The sequence below is a fragment of the Tamandua tetradactyla genome, chromosome X (genome assembly GCF_023851605.1).
Source record: "Tamandua tetradactyla isolate mTamTet1 chromosome X, mTamTet1.pri, whole genome shotgun sequence".
Taxonomy (NCBI): domain Eukaryota; kingdom Metazoa; phylum Chordata; class Mammalia; order Pilosa; family Myrmecophagidae; genus Tamandua; species Tamandua tetradactyla.
The window spans coordinates 100,101,169-100,123,143 of NC_135353.1; the positions used below are offsets into that span (position 1 = coordinate 100,101,169).

General features: G+C 36.5%; 1 protein-coding gene and 1 pseudogene across 8 annotated transcripts in view; one reads left to right on the forward strand and one right to left on the reverse strand.

Annotated features, from left to right (window-relative positions):
- TAF1 (TATA-box binding protein associated factor 1) overlaps positions 1–21,975 on the reverse strand; it is a 99,751-nt gene that overhangs the window by 26,740 nt on the left and 51,036 nt on the right. For 7 of the 8 annotated variants that reach the window (XM_077146277.1, XM_077146274.1, XM_077146275.1 and 4 more), the window contains 5 exons: positions 21,700–21,877; positions 19,470–19,537; positions 11,479–11,601; positions 10,493–10,585; positions 10,327–10,411 (listed from right to left, as the gene is read on the reverse strand). In XM_077146277.1, the coding sequence (XP_077002392.1) occupies positions 10,327–10,411; positions 10,493–10,585; positions 11,479–11,601; positions 19,470–19,537; positions 21,700–21,877 (547 nt within the window). Of the gene's footprint in view, positions 1–7,313; positions 7,471–10,326; positions 10,412–10,492; positions 10,586–11,478; positions 11,602–19,469; positions 19,538–21,699; positions 21,878–21,975 lie in introns of those variants that run through there. The other variant, XM_077146281.1, reaches the window with a different exon arrangement.
- Positions 10,023–10,120, forward strand: LOC143672334 (U6 spliceosomal RNA; annotated as a pseudogene).

The window sequence follows — 21,975 nt, forward strand, 5'->3', positions numbered from 1 at the left end:
ACAGAATAACAGCTATTGGACTAGTCCTCCCAGAAAACTGGAAAAAAAAAAACATATGAAACTACTGTTTCCAAATACTGACCAACACAAAGTATAGGACTGCAATCCCTAAGAGAAGAGTAATAAAGAAAGTGAGTCCTACAATTGTCCCTGGTTTTCTGAAGATTTTTACAGAACCCAAGCAAAACAGTAGTCTCACTGAACTGTGGAAACAAAGACTGTAGTTTGAAGAGGCTAAGACAGCTGGAATTTGCAGAGCAGAACTGGAGAGGAAGGAGCTCTACAGAAAAATAACAGAAAATCTGCAGAGAGGTTTTCTTGAGTTTTGGCTGAATATTAAGCTACAAATGCATAGGATGAGACTCCACAAAGACAGGGAAGGAACAATTACCAGGGTCCTTTAAGTTGAACAACTATTGGGGCTCACACAGGGTTAAGAGTTACTCAAACAAAAATGAAAAAAAAATTCCTTCTCACGTTTTTTAAGTGCATGTTATATAAATGTATAATATAGACTGTGAGGTCCCACTGAGCATTCTCAAACTTCAGGGTTTTATGACACATGTGCTACTCATCCCAAGGCCCACCCTGAAGATCGCTTCTTACTAGAGCTGATTTTTCACTTTAAGAACACTGGAAGAGGAAACTGTTATTTGATATTAGCAATCAGAGAGCTGAAATTACTGGTGCAAAGGGATCTCATCATGGTAGCCTAGATTATCTAGCATCACCTACTGGCACAAACCAAGGAGCTCATTTTGAATTTAACCAAACTATTATGTTCTTATGGCTTTATTAAGACTGGCAAAAAGTTTGGGATGTGGTTTTCAGAAGGAATTTTTTTATCTATGTGACTCTCCTTCAACCAACATGTAATGTTACATGCCTTTTTTTTAATCACCACAATAGACTTTTTTTCTTTTTGTGAGAAGTACTGTATTGTACACAAAAAAGCAGTAAATTTCACAGCACACTGCAACAATCAGTTGTAGAACAGACTCAAAATTTTAGGTTTTTACTTTTAGCTGCTCTAAGACACTGGAGACTACAAGAAATAACAATATAATGATTCAGCAATCATACTCATTTGTTAACCCCTACTTTCTCTGTATTACTCTACTATCAGTTTCGATCTTTCTCCTATTTTTTAGGGATATTTAGGTTATGCCCATTCATGTTGGAAGAAGCTGTCAATAATATGGGATGGGAGATGGAACTAGTTGATGTTCTAGAGAGGCTGGCCCCTCTGCATTTCAGGGCTTATCTGGTCCAAGGATCCACCTGGTTGTAGGCTTTGGAGTTACCCTAGTGGATGGAACCTTTGTAGGATCTTACATAATGCCCTAGGTGTTCTTTAGGATTGGCAGGAATGGTTTTGGTTGGGGTTTGGTTCTATGCCTTTTGGAACTACTACATACAGCTTCAACTCACTTGAAGTTCTGGGTTTCCGTGATTATGAATGCTCTTTTAAAATGTTACTTAACATGGCTCTGGGATTGATTCAGTTCCTATGTGGTAGCTGGAAGGCCTAAGGGCTTGAACTCTATCATTAGATATTAGGGTACAGTCCAATGCCACCACTTAAGTAAAAGACCAATTCCTTCCTGGGGATGAGTCTGGCCCGGGCACCGTGGGATACACAAAACGTTCTGGATGAAAATGGGAAAACAAAGTATAATAAAATATGACATCAGTAGCCAAAAGAGATCAAATGGAGTCAAGATGTTACTCTCGAGGCTACTCTTATGCAAGCTTCAATTAGATAGTGCCAATTGCCATGGTCTGCTAAACCCCAACCAACATCACTACTACTAGCACTTAAGAACTAGGGCTCAAACTGAGACTCTGTGCCCATTTGATGCTATAAGGTACCCCAGAAAAGCCATGTCCTTTAAACTCTCATTCAATATTACTGAGTGGGACATTTCTTATTGTTTCCATGGAGATGTGACCTTCCCAACTGCAGGTGGCAACTTTTGATTAGATGGTTTCCATGGAGATGTGTGTCTCCATCCATTCAAGGTAGGGATGCTTACTGGAGCCTTTTAGAGGGAACCATTTTGGAAAAGGCTTGAAAGCCACGAGAACCAACAGAGCCCACACAGCCAGATGCCACTGGGGATGAAGAAAGAAAACGCCCCTGGGAAGCTGTTGGAGAAGCCTGGAGAGAAAGCTAGCAGACATCGCAATGTACCTTTCCAGTTGAGAAACCCTCAGCATCATCGGCCTTCTTGAACCAAGAAACCCTGAACATAATTAACCTTCTTGAACCAAGGTATCTTTCCTTAATTTAGACACTCATTACTATATAATAGATATATACATATAATGCCTTAATTTCATCAGGGTTATAGCCTTGCCTTAATTTGGACATTTCCATGGCCTTAGAACTGTAAACTTGCAACTTATTAAATTCCCTGTTAAAAGCCGTTCCATTTCTGGTATATTGCATTCTGATAGCTTGCAAATAGAACAGATATAAAGGTTTCCTGTACTCAGTTTGCTTTCCTGGAACCTATAATTCCTGGAGGGTTCCTAGGTCAAATAAATCCTGAAACCCAGAGGGACCAAGCCTCTCCAAGATTATCAACTAATTAATCCCCCATCCTTTAGCGTTGACACCTTTTTCTCAAGATGAAAAAGTCAGAAGAGACATTGCCCAAAGATCCCTACAGATTGGGAAAAGGATCAAAGGAGGAGGAGATCTATCAGAGAAAACAGGATTTAACAAATGAGCGTGACTGCTGAATCACTATATTAATACTCCTTTTAGCCTCCAATGTTTCTGAGAAGCTAGGAGGAAAAATCTGAGATGGTGGAATGGGAGCCCATGATAAACTCTGGGATCTGTTCTGTAACTATTTGTCGAAATGTGCTTTGAGAAATACTGATTTTTTCTTTCTTTGCTTTGTATATGTTTCAAAATAAAAAGTATTTTTTCTTGAAGAACCAATTCCTCTTGATAGGAACTGCATACTTTCCAGCTGCAGTTTTTTTATGTAGTATTATTTATCTTCTGGATTTTACATAATGATCCTAACCTTAGTACTAAGCAGGCTAGCTATATATAATATAGTACACGGGCTAAATATATGACTAATGAAGCATAAGTCAACAAAAGGACTTATATATCTGGCACAATCTTCCTTTCTTCTCCAAATCCTTTCTCCTTGGGTTACTCTAATACTTACATATACCACCTATCCAAAAATCCTTTCAACCTTCATGTCAATGGTTTGCACCTTCACTGCAGCCAAATATATTCAAGGCTGTATCCAGGACATTATCTTTACCAAAAACTGTTTCACCTCTCAAAGCCTCAACTCTAATATCCTACTCTCTCATCGGATTGCATATATCCAGTTTTTTTTTTTTCATTCTCTCACTCTAACCTCAAAGAAATTTTCAGGCCCATTAACTCCTGTCTCCCAACCTATCAAGCCTCTCCTGGCTTTAGTTCTTTTCCCTGATCTGCCCCTGTGCTTTGCAAACTAATGTCTTCTTATATCCTTCATATCTTCCATTTGGCCAGATTTGGCTTGCAGAAAGGAATGCTTTATTTGATGCACAGTGTTCTTAACAAATTTATACTAGATGTCAACATTTAAAGATTAGAACTGACATAAAAACTGAATGTCCATAGTATGGTCGAGGGAGAAGGGGGCTGGGGCCATGTATGACACCAGAAGGAAAGATGGAGGATAAAGTCTGAGATGGTATAACTTAGGAATGCTTAGAGAGGACAATGATTGGGATTAAATGTACAAATAAAAGAATGTTTTTGCATGAGGGAGAACAGGTGAATGTCAACACTGCAAGGTGTTGAAAATGGATGATATACGGGAAAAAAATATAATCGATGCAAGCTAGGACTATAGTTAACAGTAACATTGTAATATGCTTCCAATGAATGTAACATAGGCAATATGACAAAATTAAATGTCAATAAGTGGTGGATATGGAGGAGGGATATGGGATCCTTTGTGAAAGAAAAAGAAATATCCTCATATAGATTGAGGTGACAAAGACATGGCTATGTGATTATACCAGGAACCACTGATTTTTTACTTAGGTTAGATTGTATGTGTGACTAAAACTGTTTAAAAATGAATGGAGAGATACAAGTGCTGGAGAGAATGTGGAGAAACAGACATACCTATTCACTGTTGATAGGGAAAAAAGAGTGGTGCAGCCTCTCCAGAGGGCAGTGTGGTGGTTCCATAGGAGGGACATGAATGGACGTTTGCACACTGGTGATCATGGCAGCAGTGTTACAGATTTGGCAAAATATTAGTTGAGTCCTGTTTGCCTCCATTCTGTCATCTTTGTATGAATCAAATGTTTTGGTTTTTTTGTTTGTTTTTAAAACAGTTTTTAGTTGATGTTCATGAAAAGCAACGTCCTTAGAACTGTGCCGCTAATTAAAGAAAATCCTTTCTAAGAAGGTGCATTTCTTGATCAGAGCTGTGTCACACCAACCTTTGGGCCCTCTGCTGGAAAAGTAGAATCAAGTCTTTAATTGTATTGTCTAGTATTACAGATGTAGGACAATACTGTATCATACCTCTGTGAATATAAAATATCTCATACCTGCTTTATGATACATAGTATGACTGAGCTATATCAGACCTGTTTTTAATAACATTATTCTACAATTTTTTCTTTTCAATTAATGATTGAGAAGCTAATAAAAATGATGCCAGGTACCATAAAAACAAACAAACCAACAAACCTGATATTCAGTTTCTCTTGAAAAAGATCTTGCAATACTGTATGACAACAATTAAGTTAAATAGTGACTGTCCCATTAGATGGGGCATGCTCTCCATTTTATCAGTCCCCATTTGTGCTCTCTGCCTAGAACTTCTTCTTCTCTACTTGACTATTTGCTTGGCACAGGAGATGCTCGATAAAAAATTAGCTATTACACTGTTTTGTAGCTAAAGGAAGGAAGAACTTGAAAAGGTAGGGAGGGGTGCCACCAAAACCCCATGGATTGCAGATGTGAAGTTAGGCTCCTGACACTGGGGCCTGGGCTGTTTTCTGCCACAGGAATTTTAATAATCTGTTAAAACAAAACGTTCTTGATAATGCAGGGCCCAAAGCATTCTCTTGAATTGATGCTAATGTGTTACATCTGATAACCCCATATTCTACCAAGTATCACTGGCCAACTAAGTCATTATAATTGATTATTAGGACAGATATCTAATGAGGATGGGGGAAGAAGTTCCCAAAGCATGAGGGAAATCTGATTTTGTGTGTTGTTGATTATGATATTAGGGTTCTTTATTTCTTAAATCAACTTTATTGAGGTATAATTTATATAAGATAAAATTCAAATCTTAAAAAACAATTAGGTATTATAATCATATTTCAAAATTCAGCTCACAAGTCACCTCCTCTGGGAAGAGTTCCCTGACCTCTACACCAGCAAAATACTTAGAAGACCCAAAAGATAAAAATGAACAAAATTTTAATCCTGCATCCCAGAAATAACCACTACTATCACTTTGGTATATTTCCTTCTAGTCTTTTTTCCTATGTCTATCCATCTTTAAAAAAAAAAAAGATAACAGATATGAAATATACAATTTTGTGTTTTGCTTTTCTCACCCAATATTGTGAGCACTGCATTATTATTTTTGCTATAAAGAAGTATTTAGTGAGTGCTTACTCTGCTGCCAAGCTCTGTGCTGATCATTTTATAAGGATCTTAACTCTTCAAAATAACACCACCATGACAGAGTCTAGCTGATTCCCAATTTACAGATGGGAAAGCTTGGGCATGAAGCAGTCAGGTCTTGACTGGGTCACACAGTGTAACTAAGCTGAGAGAGTTCACCCAGGCCACAATCCTTTAGTTTTTAAATAAAAGGTTTTAATGTTTGCATAATACTCTATCATTATAGATGACGCTATAACTAATCATTCCCTTTGCATTAACCATTCAGGTTATTCTTAATTTCTCATTAATATAAATAACATTATCACGAACATCTTTGTCTACATCTCTGATTAGGACAGATTACAATCTTATGTGCTCAGCACTTGCATGCATTATTTTAACTAATCCCAACAACAGCCCTCTAAGGAAGGCACATTATTCCCATTTTACAAATGGGAAAGCAGAGGCTGTTAGTTGCCCAAAGTCACACTGCTATTAAGCAGTGGAGATAATATTCAAATCCAAGACTAGCTGACTATAAAGTCTATTCTTCTATTTTAAGACTCAATGCTGCCAAATAGCTTTCCAGAAATGACTTTCAATTTTACACTGCCAATAGCAATATGTGAGAGCATCTGCATCACCATACCCCAACTAACACTGAATGCTTCCATTAAAAAAAGGTGGAAAATGATACCTCTTTGTTTAAATTTGCATTCTTTGATTACTAGTGCTGGTAAATGTTTATTCATGTTTATTAACTATTTAATTTTTGTCTTCTGTGATTTATCCATCTGTCCTCTGCTCATTGTTTTTGTTAGTATCTTCTGGGTTTTTCTTTTTTTTTTTTAAACTTTTTTTATTAATTAAAAAAATTAACAAACAAAACATTTAGATATTCCATTCTACATATACAATCAGTAATTCTTAATATCATCACATAGTTGCATAGTCATCATTTCTTAGTACATTTGCATCGATTTAGAAAAAGAAATAAAAGGACAACAGAAAAAGAAATAAAATGATAATAGAGAAAAAAAACTATACATACCATACCCCTTACCCCTCGCTTTCATTTACCACTATTTCAAACTGAATTTAACATTTGTTCCCCCTATTATTTATTTTTATTCCATATGCTCTACTCTTCTGTTGATATAGTTGCTAAAAGGAGCAGCAGACAAAAGGTTTTCACATTTACAGAGTCTCATTGTGAAAGCTATAGCATTGTTCAATCATCATCAAGAAACATGGCTACTGGAACACAGCTGTACATTTTCAGGCAGTTCCCTCCAGCCTCTCCGCTACATCTTGAACAATAAGGTGATATCTACTTAATGCGTAAGAATAACCTCCAGGATAACCTCTTGACTCTGTTTGGAATCTCTCAGCCATTGACACTTTGTCTCATTTTACTCTTCCCCCTTTTGGTCGAGAAGGTTCTCTCAATTCCTTGATGTTAATTCTCAGCTCATTAGGGTTTTTCTCAGTCCTTTGATGACTTCTGGGTTTTTCTTATCGCTTTATATAACTTCTCATAAATCTGCCCTATGTCTTTGAGACAGCCATCATCAGGCCAAGGCCAAGGAGCTTTTCTTTAACACTCCTGGCTTATCATTTGCTATCATCTTTTTTTAGATGTCTATGATTTCATCAACACTTTTATTACCATAATTCTGACTGATTAGTTTTAGGTGTTTTTAAGGAGATAATACTGAAAAGATGACTGAACTGAAAAAGGACATTTCCACTCTCTAATTTCCGGTGAGCCAACAGGGAAAATGCAGATTCTTTCAACTAACCTAGAAGGAACAAAAATGGAAAGTTTATCTACCACTTCCCATAAAGAAATATATGGTCCACTCAAGTATAAGTTCCCTGAATTTGCCCTGTTCTTTCATTCTTCTATAATATTGAACTTTCTGTTCTTTCTAACTAAAGGGCAACCCATTTCCTTATCTGTCTTTCTGGTTATCTCCTCCCCCACTCCACCCCCTCCAATTCTCTGTCCCTTCTAGCTGGCAAACTTCAGCCACACTACTAGGACTACTAAATATTGCTGGGGAAAAGTCATACAATCATGTGGATTCTCTGTTGAGACCTCAGTATGCCAGGGAATTCTCTCAAAATACCCTTAGCTCCTCCTTCTATTTTAAGGAGTTATTCCACCAGTATATCCATTACCCCAGACCCCCTATACACCTACCTCAGCACTCTCCTTGCTTTGTTCTTCAGAAAAATTAAAAACTATAGGGCAAGAACACCCTCAAACTTTTCTCCCAACACATAAAACTTGTTTTAATCCACACTCATCCTTTCCTATCTCAGTGGATAACTCTCCTTCCTCCCATCTAAAAACTAAGCATTTTGTCTAATGCTCTGAATTCTAGCTTCTTTCAACTCCTTAAGGACCTCTGCTCCTCTAATTATCCCTTCTCACTCTCATTCCTCTAACTTCTTCCACTATTAGAACTCTTCAGGCTTGACAATCCCCTAATCTGTTAACAGGCTGTACATCATAACTTTAAGATATTCTTACCTATATCCCACAGCCCCCTCTAGTGACTATTTCATAGCTCTACTCCCCATGACAGCTAGGTTTCTTGAAAGTCTCTATTTTCTCCCTTCCTATTCAGTACCCAAACAACTACAATCTAGTCTCAGTTCTTCCCTGCCACAGGGCTCATGCCAATGAATTCCACATTGTCAAAGTTAAGGGGGCTTTCTTACTTTACTGTCTTTACCTTATTTGTCTTTTCTCCAGCACTAGTTTTCTCCCTTCCTTGATAGTATCCCCTCCCTTGGCTCTGGTGACAGCATTTTCTTTAGTTTCGTTCCTGCTACTCCTGCATGTCCTTCAAAAGCTACTCCTATTCTGCTTACTCTATAAGAAATCAGTGTTCTTTAGGACTCTGTGCTCCATTCTTCTAACTATAGATGATGTCCCAGGTAATTTCAGCCTCTTCTCATATCAACTACCATCTTTAACGATGATGACTCCCAAATCTCTACTGAAGCCAGACCTCTCTTTTGAACTCCTGGACATCTCCCCTCAAATATAACGTGCCCAAACCCAAGTTCTCCTCTCTTCTCAAATCTTAGTCTTTCCACCATTTTCTCAAATTAGCACTGAAAGTCAGAAACTTTGGTCTCATCCTTGCAGCTGCTCTTATTCACCCCCTTCCTATCTAATTCCTGGAAATTCTAACCTCCTTAATATCTTTGGAGTTCATCTCTCTTTATTCAGGTTCTAAAATGATTTCTGCCTGATTACAAAATGAACCTCCTAACTGGTCTCCTTTCTTCTCCCCCTCTAATATATTCTCCACACTGTCATTAAGGATGTTTCTGAAATGAACATCTAATTGCTGTTTCCCAGATTAACTCCTACAATGTCTTTCCACTAAGGATAAAGGCCAAACTCTTAAACATGGCACACAATGCCCTTTATGATGTGACTCCTGACTACCTCTCTAAAATCACCATTCATTCACCAACTTCAACCACAACCCCATCAACTTGTTTCTCAAATGTATCGTGTAATTTCAGGCCTTTGCAACATTTATCATTGTTCTTTCTGCCTAAAACATTTTCTCTTCCATATTCTTTGCCTAACAAACTCCATTTATCCTTTAGAACTTAGCTTTAGAAAACCCTCTTTGAGAAAACTTCCTCTAATCCCACTCTGATGTTTCCATGGCACTCTGTGTATGTTTTTAGCATAATAATAATAATATAGTACTGTGATTTTCTTTTTCGATTTTCTACCCAAATTATAACAAATTTGGAGTCAGGAACTACATCAATTTGACTTTATATTTATGGCATCTATCAGTGCCGGCACATATTAGGAATTCATCCAGTGTTTGCTTAATGAGTGAGTCATTCAAACTTGAACTTTACTAGCGTTTGTGGGAAGCCTTTCTTAACCCTTAAGTACAATTAAAATACCCCTTCCCCTCCTTCCAGTGAACATCCTTCTTCTATATAGCCCTTGTCAAACTGCATTTTTTACTGTCTCTATCCTTTAACTGGTTGTGAATTACTGATGACAGTAACTGTTTTCTTTTAATAGATTAAGTAGCTAGCACAGAGCCTGGCATACATATTCAATCAATTCATGAACTGAGCAAAACTCCATGCTCTGAGTAAGCTCTCTCCATGGTTTATAGCTGCACATTTTCCTAAGCTCTATCTAAGGTCCTGGATTTTCACATTTCACAGAAAAGAAGTAATGGCTCAAAGTCCAAAGTAGTATCCACCATTTGATATTTATTCTCATCTCATTATTCTATACTTTCCAAATTTTGAAAGTAAGTGTATTACTTTTTCATCATGAAAAGTTATTAGCAGTGCTCACTCTGGCAGCACCTATTAAAACTGGATCAATAGAGATTAGCATGGCCCCTGTGCAAGGATGACACACAAATTTGTGACAGGTTCCATATTAAAAAAAAAAAAAAACTATTAGCAGACTTCACAGAACACAAATGCTAAAATGTGTATCCGTTCGGGTTTTTTTTAGTCACTTGTCTGTTTCTGTTGATTACTACTGCTTGAGGCTGTTTTATGCACTTAACTGTGATGTTAACTAATGTTGGATGAAGGATGAACAGATCAAAAGATGAAAGGGAGAGAGGGAAAAAAGAAATACCCACCGTTGTACTTAACACTGTTGGCCAGAATAAGGTTTACATCATCTAGAAAGCTCTCCCGACTCTGATACTTGTGCTTGGAAATATTCTGTGATGAAAAGAATCAGGTTCTCAGACACACATACAAAGTCACTTGATTCTAAGAAAGAATTTATATAAAATCACCAACCTTACGTATAGTCTCTAAATCCATTGGACTGACAATCACTTTGTAATAATCTGGAACAAACTTCTTATTAACTGGATGATGAAATGGCCAAGACTAGTAAAAACAAAGTATGAGAATTAAGTGGTAATCACTGTTTATACCAGAGATTCTCAACATTCATTGGATCACAAATACCCCTAAGACTTTGATGAAGGCTATAGAACGTTTTCCCAGAAAAACACATGATCATGCAAAACTCTGAATATAATTCAAGAGGTTCATGGATTCCTCTTGGGATTCCTATGCCTGATAGGATAAGCGCTCCTGCTTTATATTCACAATTAAAAGTCTTTATTCCCTAGTCCCATCCAGCAGTTTATAGCATTTTATATATATATACACACACCTAGAGCAAAAAGGAAACTCAATTCAGAATTCCTGGGGAGGATCATCAAAAAAAAATGGTCAGGGCAGGCCACGGTGGCTCAGCAGGTAAGAGTGCTTGCCTGCCATGCCCAAGGACCCGGGTTCGATTCCCGGTGCCTGCCCATGTAAAAAAAAAATGGCCAATAGAATTAACACGGCATTTCTGACATAAAAGTTAAATCTGCATTGTCCCAAAGACAAAAAAGTAAAACAAATGACAACAAACACTAGGTAATTATCAAACTGTTGCCTGTCAACAAGCACCTCTAAATCAAAAGTCTCCCATTAAGTGGCTTCCTAATTTCTCCACAGAGCTATTCAGGAGCATTCAAATACTGAATGTCACCAAGAAGCATGAGCCTCTCTATATCTCAAGATACTTGGCCTTTTCGGATCCAATGATAATGCACTTTATATAGCTAAATGGTCAATTTTAAAAATTACATAGTGTGAAATGCAATACACCACACCCAAGAATCCCCAACATACATACGTACGTACATACATACATACATACATACACACCCTATAGTGGTTTTCTTTCTCCTGTACACTATTTAACACAGAGGTCAACCACTTACATCTGGAACTGCCATCATCTTCTGGGTGACAATGTTGTCCAAAATGAAAGAAAATGCCACTTGGTCATCATCATCCAGCAATGGGTTGATAGCTTTCTCTAAACGAGCCAATTTGTCTTCTTTCTGAAATGAAACAATGCAAAGTAAAGGCAGAGGTTTCCCTGAGGTTTGATCACCATAGAAAAGTTAAAGAATATTTAAGGTTCAGATGTCTATGACCTTTGCCCCAGAAATTTAAGTTTTAACTATTCAGTTCTAGATAAAAAGTACAGATAAGAAAAATGATACTCATGTAAAAGGGTCAGAACAGGATTTTCCAACCACTCCTTCAGAATCTATATTCTATTCTTGTACGTCACCAAAAATATATATCCCTGGGCATCAAAAGCTTAAGACCCACAACAGAAACAACTTCATCAAATTAGTTATTAATATCATGGTATTGTGTTTTACTGTAAAACTACTCATGAAAACACTGACCATTACTGTTGTTTAGTGACTTTTGTATAAGGGCATCTAACCCAAGAAATTCATTTCACTCAGAAATAAAAAAAAGTTTGCATTCTAGTTGTTCCACATCCTCCTCAACATTTAGTATTGCCAATCTTTTTCATTTTAGACTTTTTGGTGGTGTGTAGTTGTATCTAATTGTAGTTTAAATTTGCATTGCCCCAGTGACAATCAAGTAGAGAGTCTTTTCATGTTTACTGGCTGTTTGGTTACCCTCTTTTGTGAAATGTCTACTTTCATATTACCATCACTGTACTTAAGCTTGTAAGCTGCTATAATTTAATTTTGGTAAAAAGATGGACTATACCTCCTAAATCAGGAACAAGACAAGGATGCCCACTTTCACCACTGGTATTCAACACTGTACTGGAAGTTCGAGCCAGAGCAATTAGGAGAAAAAGAAAAGAAAAAGTCCAACTAAACTGAAAAGGAAGAAGTAAAACTTTTTATTCACTGATGTGATCCTGTATATAGAAAATCCCAAAGAATATACAAGAAAACTACTCAAGATAATAAATTTAGCAAAGTTATAAGGTACAAGATCAAAATGCAAAAATCAGTTGTTTCTATACACCAGTAATGAACAATCCAGAAAGGAAATCAAGAAAACATTTACAATAGCATCTAAAATAATAAAGTATCGGGCGGGCCCCAGTGGCTCAGCAGGCAGAGTTCTCGCCTGCCATGCCAGAGACCTGGGTTTGAATCCCGGTGCCTGCCTATGCAAAAAATAAAATAAAGTACCTAGGAATAAATTTAACCAAGAAGGTAAAAGACTTGAAAACGGAAAACCACAAAACATTGCTGAAAAAAAATTAAATACCTAAATAAATAGAAAGATATCAAAATTCCAGCAGTTTTTTTTTTTTTTGAAGAAATGGAAAAACCAATCATCAAATTCATATGAAACCGCAAGGGGCCCAAATAGACAAAATCATCTTGATAAAAAAGAACAAAGTTGTAGGGTCTCACTCTTCCTGATGTCAAAACTTCCCACAATGGGAACTTCTGGGGAAGATGGTGCAGTAGGGAGTTCTAGAACTCACTCAATCGTCCAAAACTACTAGTAAACAGGCAGGAAGTATCTGAAACAACTATTCTGGGGCTCCAGCGGCCAGAAAAACACCGTATGGCATCCCAGGAATAGTAGAAGGAAGAGGCAGATAAACTGTGATAAAGGACTGTGGGAAGTCCTCTCCACATGGTGGTGGCTGGTGCTCATCCCCCACTTTCAGGGCAGGTTAGGTTGCCTTGGGTCCAGCTCCTGGCTAGCTGCAGCTGTCAGAAAGGGATGGAAAAATCCTCTTCCCTAAGGGCATGGGGCAAGGCTGACCACAGATCACTGCTTTTGGAATTCAGATCACTGGGTTCTGGCTCTGAGCTATTGTTTCAACCTTGCCCCTGGCAGAGTGGAGGCCGTGGAGGTTTAAAGACACAACCTTAGGGCTGTGGGAAATAGTCTACTCAAGAGTGCCATTTGCTAGTACACAGGAAACTACAAAACATTGCTAAAAGAAGACCTAAATAAATGGAAGGACAGTCCATGATCTTGACTTGGAAGAATAAATATGGTTACGACGCCAACTCTACCCAAACTGACTTACAGAATCAATAAAATCCCAATCAAAAGTCCAACATTTCTACTTGGCAGAAAAGCCAATTATCAAATTTATTTGGAAGGGTAAGGGGTCCAGAAGAGCAAGAAACATCTTACAAAATAAGAATGAAGTAGGAGAATTCAAACTTCCTGAATTTGCAAAGCTACAGCGGTCAAAATAGCATGATACTTGGAGTGGATTTTTTTTTGCTTCAATGACTTTGTATATTTAAACTCGTAGCCACTTCACGGGCTCTTTGTACTTGAACACCCTGCAGTGTGAATAGAAGAAACGGAACTGTATCTCATTGTTAAGGACAGCACATTTGATTTGTACAGAGTCATATTATTTTTTCTGTCACTTCATTATACAAGCTCTTCTCTCATTTTAATTAGTTATGCACTGTATTTGGGATAATGTCAACTGTGCAAAATCAAAAAACAACAACAACACAGCACGGTACTGGCATAAAGTTAGATATACAGACCAACGGAATTGAACTAAGAGTTTAGAAATCTATTTCTAAATTGACATCTAAGGTCAACTGATTTTTGACAAGGTTGCCAAGTCCACCCAACTGGGACAGAGCAGACTCTTCAACAAATGGTGCTGGAAGAACTGAATATTCACATCCAAAGGAATAAAAGAAGACCCTTTTCATATACTTTATACAAAAATTAATTCAAAATGGTTCACAGACCTACATGTAAGAGGCAGGGCCCGAAATTCCTAGAAGAAAACGTAAAGAAGCATCTTCAAAGTCTTGTGGTAGGCAGTGGTTCCTTAGCCTTTATACCCAAAGCAGAAGAAACAAAAGAAAAAATAGATAAATGGGACCGCCTCAAAATTAAAAACATCTGCACATGAAAAGATTTTGTCAAGAAAAGTGAAAAGACAACCTACTCAGTGGGAGAAAATATTTGGAAACCATATAGGTGATAAGGTTTTAATATCCAGGATATATAAAGAAATCCTACAACTCAACAATAAAAAGACAAACAACCAATTTAAAATGGGCAAAAGACTTGAATAGACACTTTTCCAAAGAGGAAATAAAATGCCTAAAAAAAAAGCACATGAAAACATGCTCAACAACACTATTAGGGAAATGCAAATCAAAATCACAGTGAGATACCATTTCACACCTACCAATATGGCCATTATTAAAAAAAAAAAAAAACCCAGAAAATTACAAGTGCTGAAGAGGATATAGAGAAATAGGAACACTCTGCATTGTTTGTTGTAATGTAAAATAGTGCAGCGGCTATGGAAGACAGTTTGGCAGTTCTTTGGGAAGTTAAAGTATAGAACTGCCAAGTGATCCGGCAACCCCACTACTAGATATATACCCAGAAGAACTGAAGACAGGGACACAGACATTTTACACATCAATGTTCACAGCAGCATTATTTACAACTCCTGAGAGATAGAAGCATCCCAAGTGTCTATCAACCTATGACTGGATAAACAAAATGTATATATACAATAGAATAATATTCAGCTATAAGAAGGAAAGAAGTCCTGATGCATGTGACAACATGGATGAACACTGAGAATATTATGTTGAGTGAACTAAGCCAGACACAAATGGACAAATATTGGATGATGATCTCACCTATATGAACTAAATATAATAAGCAAACTCAGAGTTAGAATCTAGAATTCAGGTTAGGGTGATACACTGGGGATACAGAGTGGGAAGCTGGTGCTTAATTTGTACAGAACTTCTATTTAGTACACAATCTAAAATTGATTGTGGTAATCGGTGTACAACACTGCGAATATACTAAAAGACATTTATTGTACACTCTGGATGGATTGTATGATATGTGAACATATCTCAATAAAAAGCTGTAAAAAACAAAAAAGAATGGCTAAAATGAGAATTTAGCTAAAATGAAAAGACAAGTTGAAGAAAATAAGTCCATCATTGAAATTTTTGAAGCTTATATTTAGTGAGGTATGTTATAACATACACTTATAGAGAAAAGCTACTGACCAGCATAGGTGTATTTATTTGTTTCTCAAGCAATCTATGTGATATTTGTGGTTTGAATAAAGAAGATTAATCTTTAAGTACAGGATGGCAGTACAGTTGCTGGGTAGGGAAAAATGGGATTCAAAATAGCCCTCTGGTTAAAATCCAGAGGGGAAGACTGCTTCATTATTTTATTTTTCTTTTGAAGAGCTAACTGGTTGCCATAATATAAATCCATTTATTTCTCTGGATGGTAAGTAATGAGAAATATTATAGGATCCAGCAATGGCCAACAATGTAAAACTCAATAGAAAAACTGAGGTTCTTGTATCTTTCTTCTGTGGTTTCATAATAATATAATGTGATATTTAATTCTATTTCCATAATTAAAATACTGAAGTATAAACATTGTGGCATTATGAGTATATAAGTACATAGGGCTGTATATGTGTGTGTACATGCTTGCTTTGACACCCTAATAGCAGTTACCTAACATGGCATTCCTAATTAGAGCACATCATATAGAAAGTGCCTAAATTCACTTTAATTTTTCATTTCAGAAGCTACACTACAACGTACATTAATTATGACGGGAAATTTTAGAAATGATTTTTACTGGTGAAAATATGAAGAATAGTTAGAAACACACTGCAGCCATTCTGCCCTTATATAAAGAGGATCTCAGAAGACCAGAAGCTTTGCCCATTTCCAAACGGTGCTCTTAGCAAAGATTCTGGTTCTAACTGGTGTTTACGCACCTAAAGTGAAGAGCTTAACTCTGGATATCAATTCATGTGCCCAAAGCATTTAGTGGAATGATGCAAGAACAAAAAAAGCAGGATTTCACTGAGCTTACCTGAACACACTGCAAGATGATTTTCATGTCTTATTAATAAATATATGTATTTGTGTATGAGTGTGTATGTGTGTGGGGGGGACTTCTCACAAAGCTACAGTAATCAAGGATTAAGGATATAGACACAGACCAACAGAATTAAAAATCTAGAAATAAACCCACACAACTATGGCCAACTTACTTTTGAAAAGGGAACCAAGCCCACTTAATGGGGAGAGAGCAGTCTCTTCAACAAATGGTTCTGGGAAAAGTGGACAGCCATATACAAAAGAATGTGAATGGAGCCTTATCTCATACCATATAAAAAAATTAACTCAAAATAGATCAACGACCTAAATAGAAGAGCTAAAACTTTAAATATCCTCAAGGAAAACATGGGAAAATATCTGCAGGACCATGTATTAGGCAAGGGATTCTTAGATATTATACCAAAAGCACAAACAACAAAAGAAAAACAGATAAACTGGACCTGATCAAAATCCAAAACTTTAGTGCATCTAAGGACGTTATCAAGAAAATGAAAAGACAACTAACAGAATGGGAGAAATCACTTAGAAATCATGTATGTGATTAAGAGTTTAATATCCAGAATATATAAAGGGCTCCTACAATTCAATAACAAAACTACCTAATTAAAAAAATGGGCAAAGGACTTGAATAGATATTTTTCCAAAGAAGATACACTAATGGTCAATTAGCACAACATCACTAGCCATTAGGGAAATGCAAATCAACGCCATTAGATCCTATTTCAAGCTAGTTAGAATGGCTATCACTTTAAAGATGTAAAACAACAAGTGCTCATTCTCACTGTTGGTGAGAGTGTAAAGTGGTGCAGCTGCTGTGGGGAAGAAGTTTGGTGGGTCATCAAAAAGTTAAACATAGAAATACCATTTGACCCAGCAATCCCACTTATATGTATATACCTGAAAAAACTAGAAGTAGGGACTCAGACAGATATTTGTACACCCATGTTCAGGGCAGTGTTATTTACAATAACCAAGAGGTGGAAGCAACCAAAAGTCCATCAGCAGGTGAAGGGATAAACAAAATGTGGTATATCCATACAATGGAATACTATTCAACCATAAAAAGGAATGAAGGGAGAAGGATTAAAGGAGAGGAAAGAGGTATAACACAGAAAATGGGATTTAACAAATGAGTATGGCTACCGAATCATTATATTAATATTCCTTCTTGTCTCCAGTATTTTGGAGCAGCTAGAAGGAAAAATCTGAGATGGTGGAATCGTAGCCCATCAAACTGTTCTGTAGCTGCTTGTTGAAGTGTGCTTTGAAAATTACCACTAAAAAATAAATAAATAAAACAAACAAAAAGAAAATTACTGCTTTTTTCTTTCTTTGCTTTGTATATATGTTATGTTTTACAAAGAAAAAAACAACAACAAACAAATGTTAGAAAGCTATAGTGGGCAGGCCATGTTGGCTCAGCAGGCAGAGTTCCTGCCTGCCATGCCAGAGACCTGGGTTTGATTCCCGGTGCCTATCCACATAAAAAAAAAAGCTATCGTAATAGATCCCAGAAATCAAAAATTCAAAAATCTTTGGTAATATAGATCATTACTATAGTAAGTTGAAAACTTTCTACCCGATATTTTGAGAATGCACATTTTGATAACTAAATTATATTTAAGATGTGCAATATTTAAAATTTAAGGGCAGACCACGGTGGCTCAGCAGCAGAGTTCTCGCTGCCATGCTGGAGACCCAGGTTCAATTCCAGGTGCCTGCCCATGGAAGAAAAAAATTTTTTTTTTCAAGAAACTCTGATGTCTGTATCTGTAGATATTTTTCTGGCTTGCTTTAATTTTAAATTGGTTTATGAATTGCACAAACAGGCTTTACAATGATTAGATATTTATTTAAATATGCCTATGGATAAGCTAAGATATCTACTTTGGGTGGTTAAGATTTTCATATGTTAACTGTAAAAACATCTGTATCTTTGTATTTTTCTGAATCAGGAAAATATTCAGTAACATAGGTCACTACTATAGCAACCTTGATATTTGTAATAACTTTTTAGTTGATATTTTGAGAACATTCAGTTTTGACAGTTGAACAAATGGTACTTAAGTTAGTGTTTAATATTTAGAATTTAAGAAACACTAATACCTGAATTTGTAGATTTTTTCCTTGTTGCCTTAATTTTAAATTGGTTTATAAAACTTACTGTGCAAACACAGTTTTACAATGATTATTTAGATACTTTATTTAAATATGCCTATGATAAGCCAACTAAGATATCTACTTTTTGGTGGTTTTAAGTGTATTATTCATTTTCTTAAATAAAAATATTAAAAAAATGAAATTCTGTTACATGCTACAACATAGATGAACTTTGAAAATACTATGCTGAGTGAAATATGTCAGATATAAAAGGACAAATATAATCTGTCACTTATTTAAATAGACAGAATAAGCAAATTCAAAGAGAGTAAAAGCAGATTAAGGGTCTCAGGGGAGGGGGAGAGGAGAATGGGAAGTTACTGATTAATGATTACATAATTTCCATTTGAGGTGATAAAAAAGTTTTGGTGATGGCAGCACAACATACATGTAATTAATACCTCTATACACTGTATACTTAAATTGGTTAAAACAGGAAATTTTGTGTGTTACAATAAAGGTCTATTAAAAGGTAGAAAGAATATAGATCATCTTAAAAAAATTAAAATTCCTCCCTGCCAAAACACTGACCAGTCTCTCTTAGTTCTAGCTGACTTCCTGGGGAAATTATTTTTCTTGGCCCTTTCTAAAGAATTATGTACGTTCTAGATTTTAATCATAGTAGTCTACTCTTTAATTAATAATCATGACACCTAGAGCATTTTCCTCAGTTTTTCCATCAAGGAAAGGAAGGGATAAGACTATATGATTTCTAAGGTCCCTTCTAGCTCTCACAATACTAAAGATCTGCTATTCCCACATTTCTCTACTCTTTCTTCTGTTATAGTCCTTATTTCTTTGACCCTACTACTCTTCACTTAGAAGTTCTATTGCTTTTTTTCTCAACCTAAATGTCTTACCTCTTTGAGTTTTTCATCACAGAGATCCAGCATGGATTGAGAAATCTGGGTCAATGAGTGCTTCGGACCTAAATTATACAGGAACAATAAGAGATGGAACCATTAAAACTGGGAGGCAAGAGCTGCTGCCACCCTTCCACCTGTTCAACACATTTACTACATACCTCATATGTGCCAGGTACCAACCCAGCCGTTGGGTTAGATAGATACACCAGTTTTCTCTCCATTTCCCAGTTACATAGTAAGTACACAATATGGATGGATGAATTAATTTTAAATCTTTTCCTTATTTCTATGTCCCCATGTACAATAGAACTATTGCTATCAATGCTTGAAAATGATACTATGGATAGGTAAGGACAATTTATTTAAGGATGGCTGAAGAGACTAATGCATGATTTATAATCTTCCCACACTTAAGATATACAATTTGTGGCTACAATTTTTATTAGCAGAACTCATGGTATGTGAAGTTCACACAACATACGGCTAATCCATATATAACCTTTATTATAAAGGAATCTACCTCCCCCATCATACTGTTACTTTAGTTTCCTTGAACCCCCTATCAAGAGTTTCAGATGATCCTGGAAATATCTCCTTACACTTCCTGCTTATGGCTGCCCTAATTTAAGCTCATTATAGGAAAAGTGAACACATTTTAATCTAACCAGTAATTCTAATTACTTCTTTCAAAACCCTTTGCTGGATTATATACTTTGTCTAACCTTCTGTGTTAGTGTTACCAGAACCTAAACATCAGCTCTCTTCTCAACTACTAATTATTTAACTCGGCACTCATTTGTTTATATTCATTTAACAAATATGTACTGACTGACTATGTGTTCAATGAAAGAAGTGTTAAGAAAAATAAGACAGCTCCTACCTTAGGGAGTTCATGGTATTTAGCCAAAGAGAATGACATGAAAACAATCATTATAAGAAATAAGAGTACAAATGCCTGAAGTATCAATGGATGAAATGATATATTCTCTGGAAATACACATGTAATAAGATTGGTCACATGCTGATAAGTGTTGAACTGAATGATGAGATTTACTCTTCTCACTGCTTTGGAATATATCTGACAATTTCCATAAAAAACTTCAAAATTTTTATTATATTTAAATTTTATTTAAAAACCTGGACCCCTCCTATGTGTCTGGCACTCTGCTAGGTCTTGGGAATACAAAGATGAGTAAGAAATAGACAAATAATCAAAATGGTAGGAGAGTCCAACATGTAAATTTTGGATAATACAATAAAAGCTATAAAAGCTGATTTAATTGTGCCTTGTGGGAGGGGGTACAAAAAGGATGGAGAAATGGATATTATAGGCAATTTGGATAAGTTTTTACAAAGAGATATGAGTTGGCCTTGAAAATACAAATGGAAATTCACTACTGAAAGGGAAGAAAGGGCATTCCAGGCAGAGGGCAAAGACTGCAAAGGCATAAAGAAACAGCAGGGGATACACAGTGAAATATAATGGTCACTGTGGTAGGAGTATATTGTGCATGCAGAAGTCACTCACTGGAGACGAGACAGGATAAATGGGTCAGGGCCTGCTTATGGAAGTAGTACCTCCTTAAAATCTAGGTACTATTAGCCCAGTTTTACAGATGAGAAAATAAAATGGCTAGGAAAGGTTAAGTAACCTGGGCAAGATAACTCAGAAATTGGCAGACTCTAATTCATATTATTTCTATGTTCTTATAATCCCTACACTTGCTTATGAATCTGTGCTACAGAATGCAACTGAAAACCAGAAAACCTTATCCTTTACATGCAGAAGCTGTATTAACCTCTTTCAAGACTCAGAAGACACATTTTGTTTCTTCCTTCTTGCCTTTCCAGCTTTTGAGAAAAGTGGACATATAACAGCCCCTCAAACAGACTTGTAGACCAAGTAAAAGATTCACACACAGCAAATATGATCACAAGCATATACCCTCCATTGGTTCCAGCCACACTGAATGCCTCTGCCTCTCCCTTCTATTTACCTAGGGCCACTTCTTCCTCACACTACTCCCCATGTAACATTTCAACAGATAAACTCAAAAATTTCCAGAAGGTACATTAAGAATTAAATAACGGGAATAGAGAAAAGCAGCAGTATTCATTAGATAATTTTAAAATGTACACTGATTTTCAGACCCCCAAAATGCTCATAGTTGGGTTCAGATTTAGGACCAGCAACAGACTGAAAGGTGACATGCAAAAACCTTACCATTGTAGGTTGCACTATTTTTCACGATTAGCTCCAAATGCTCTCTGAACTCTTCCCGTGATGGATAGAGGCGCTTACGGACATTTTCACGGAGAGTTTGTAGGTCCATTGGTCGAGTGATGATTTTGTAATAGTCCTTTACAACCTTTGCATTGACTGGAGTATGAAAAGGGTACGTCTGCACAACAAGAGCAAGCATCATCCATAAGCAAAGAATACTTGTCAGAGTCAATTCCTAGAAACTCTCTCACATTTTACCTGGCCATCAACTCTCAA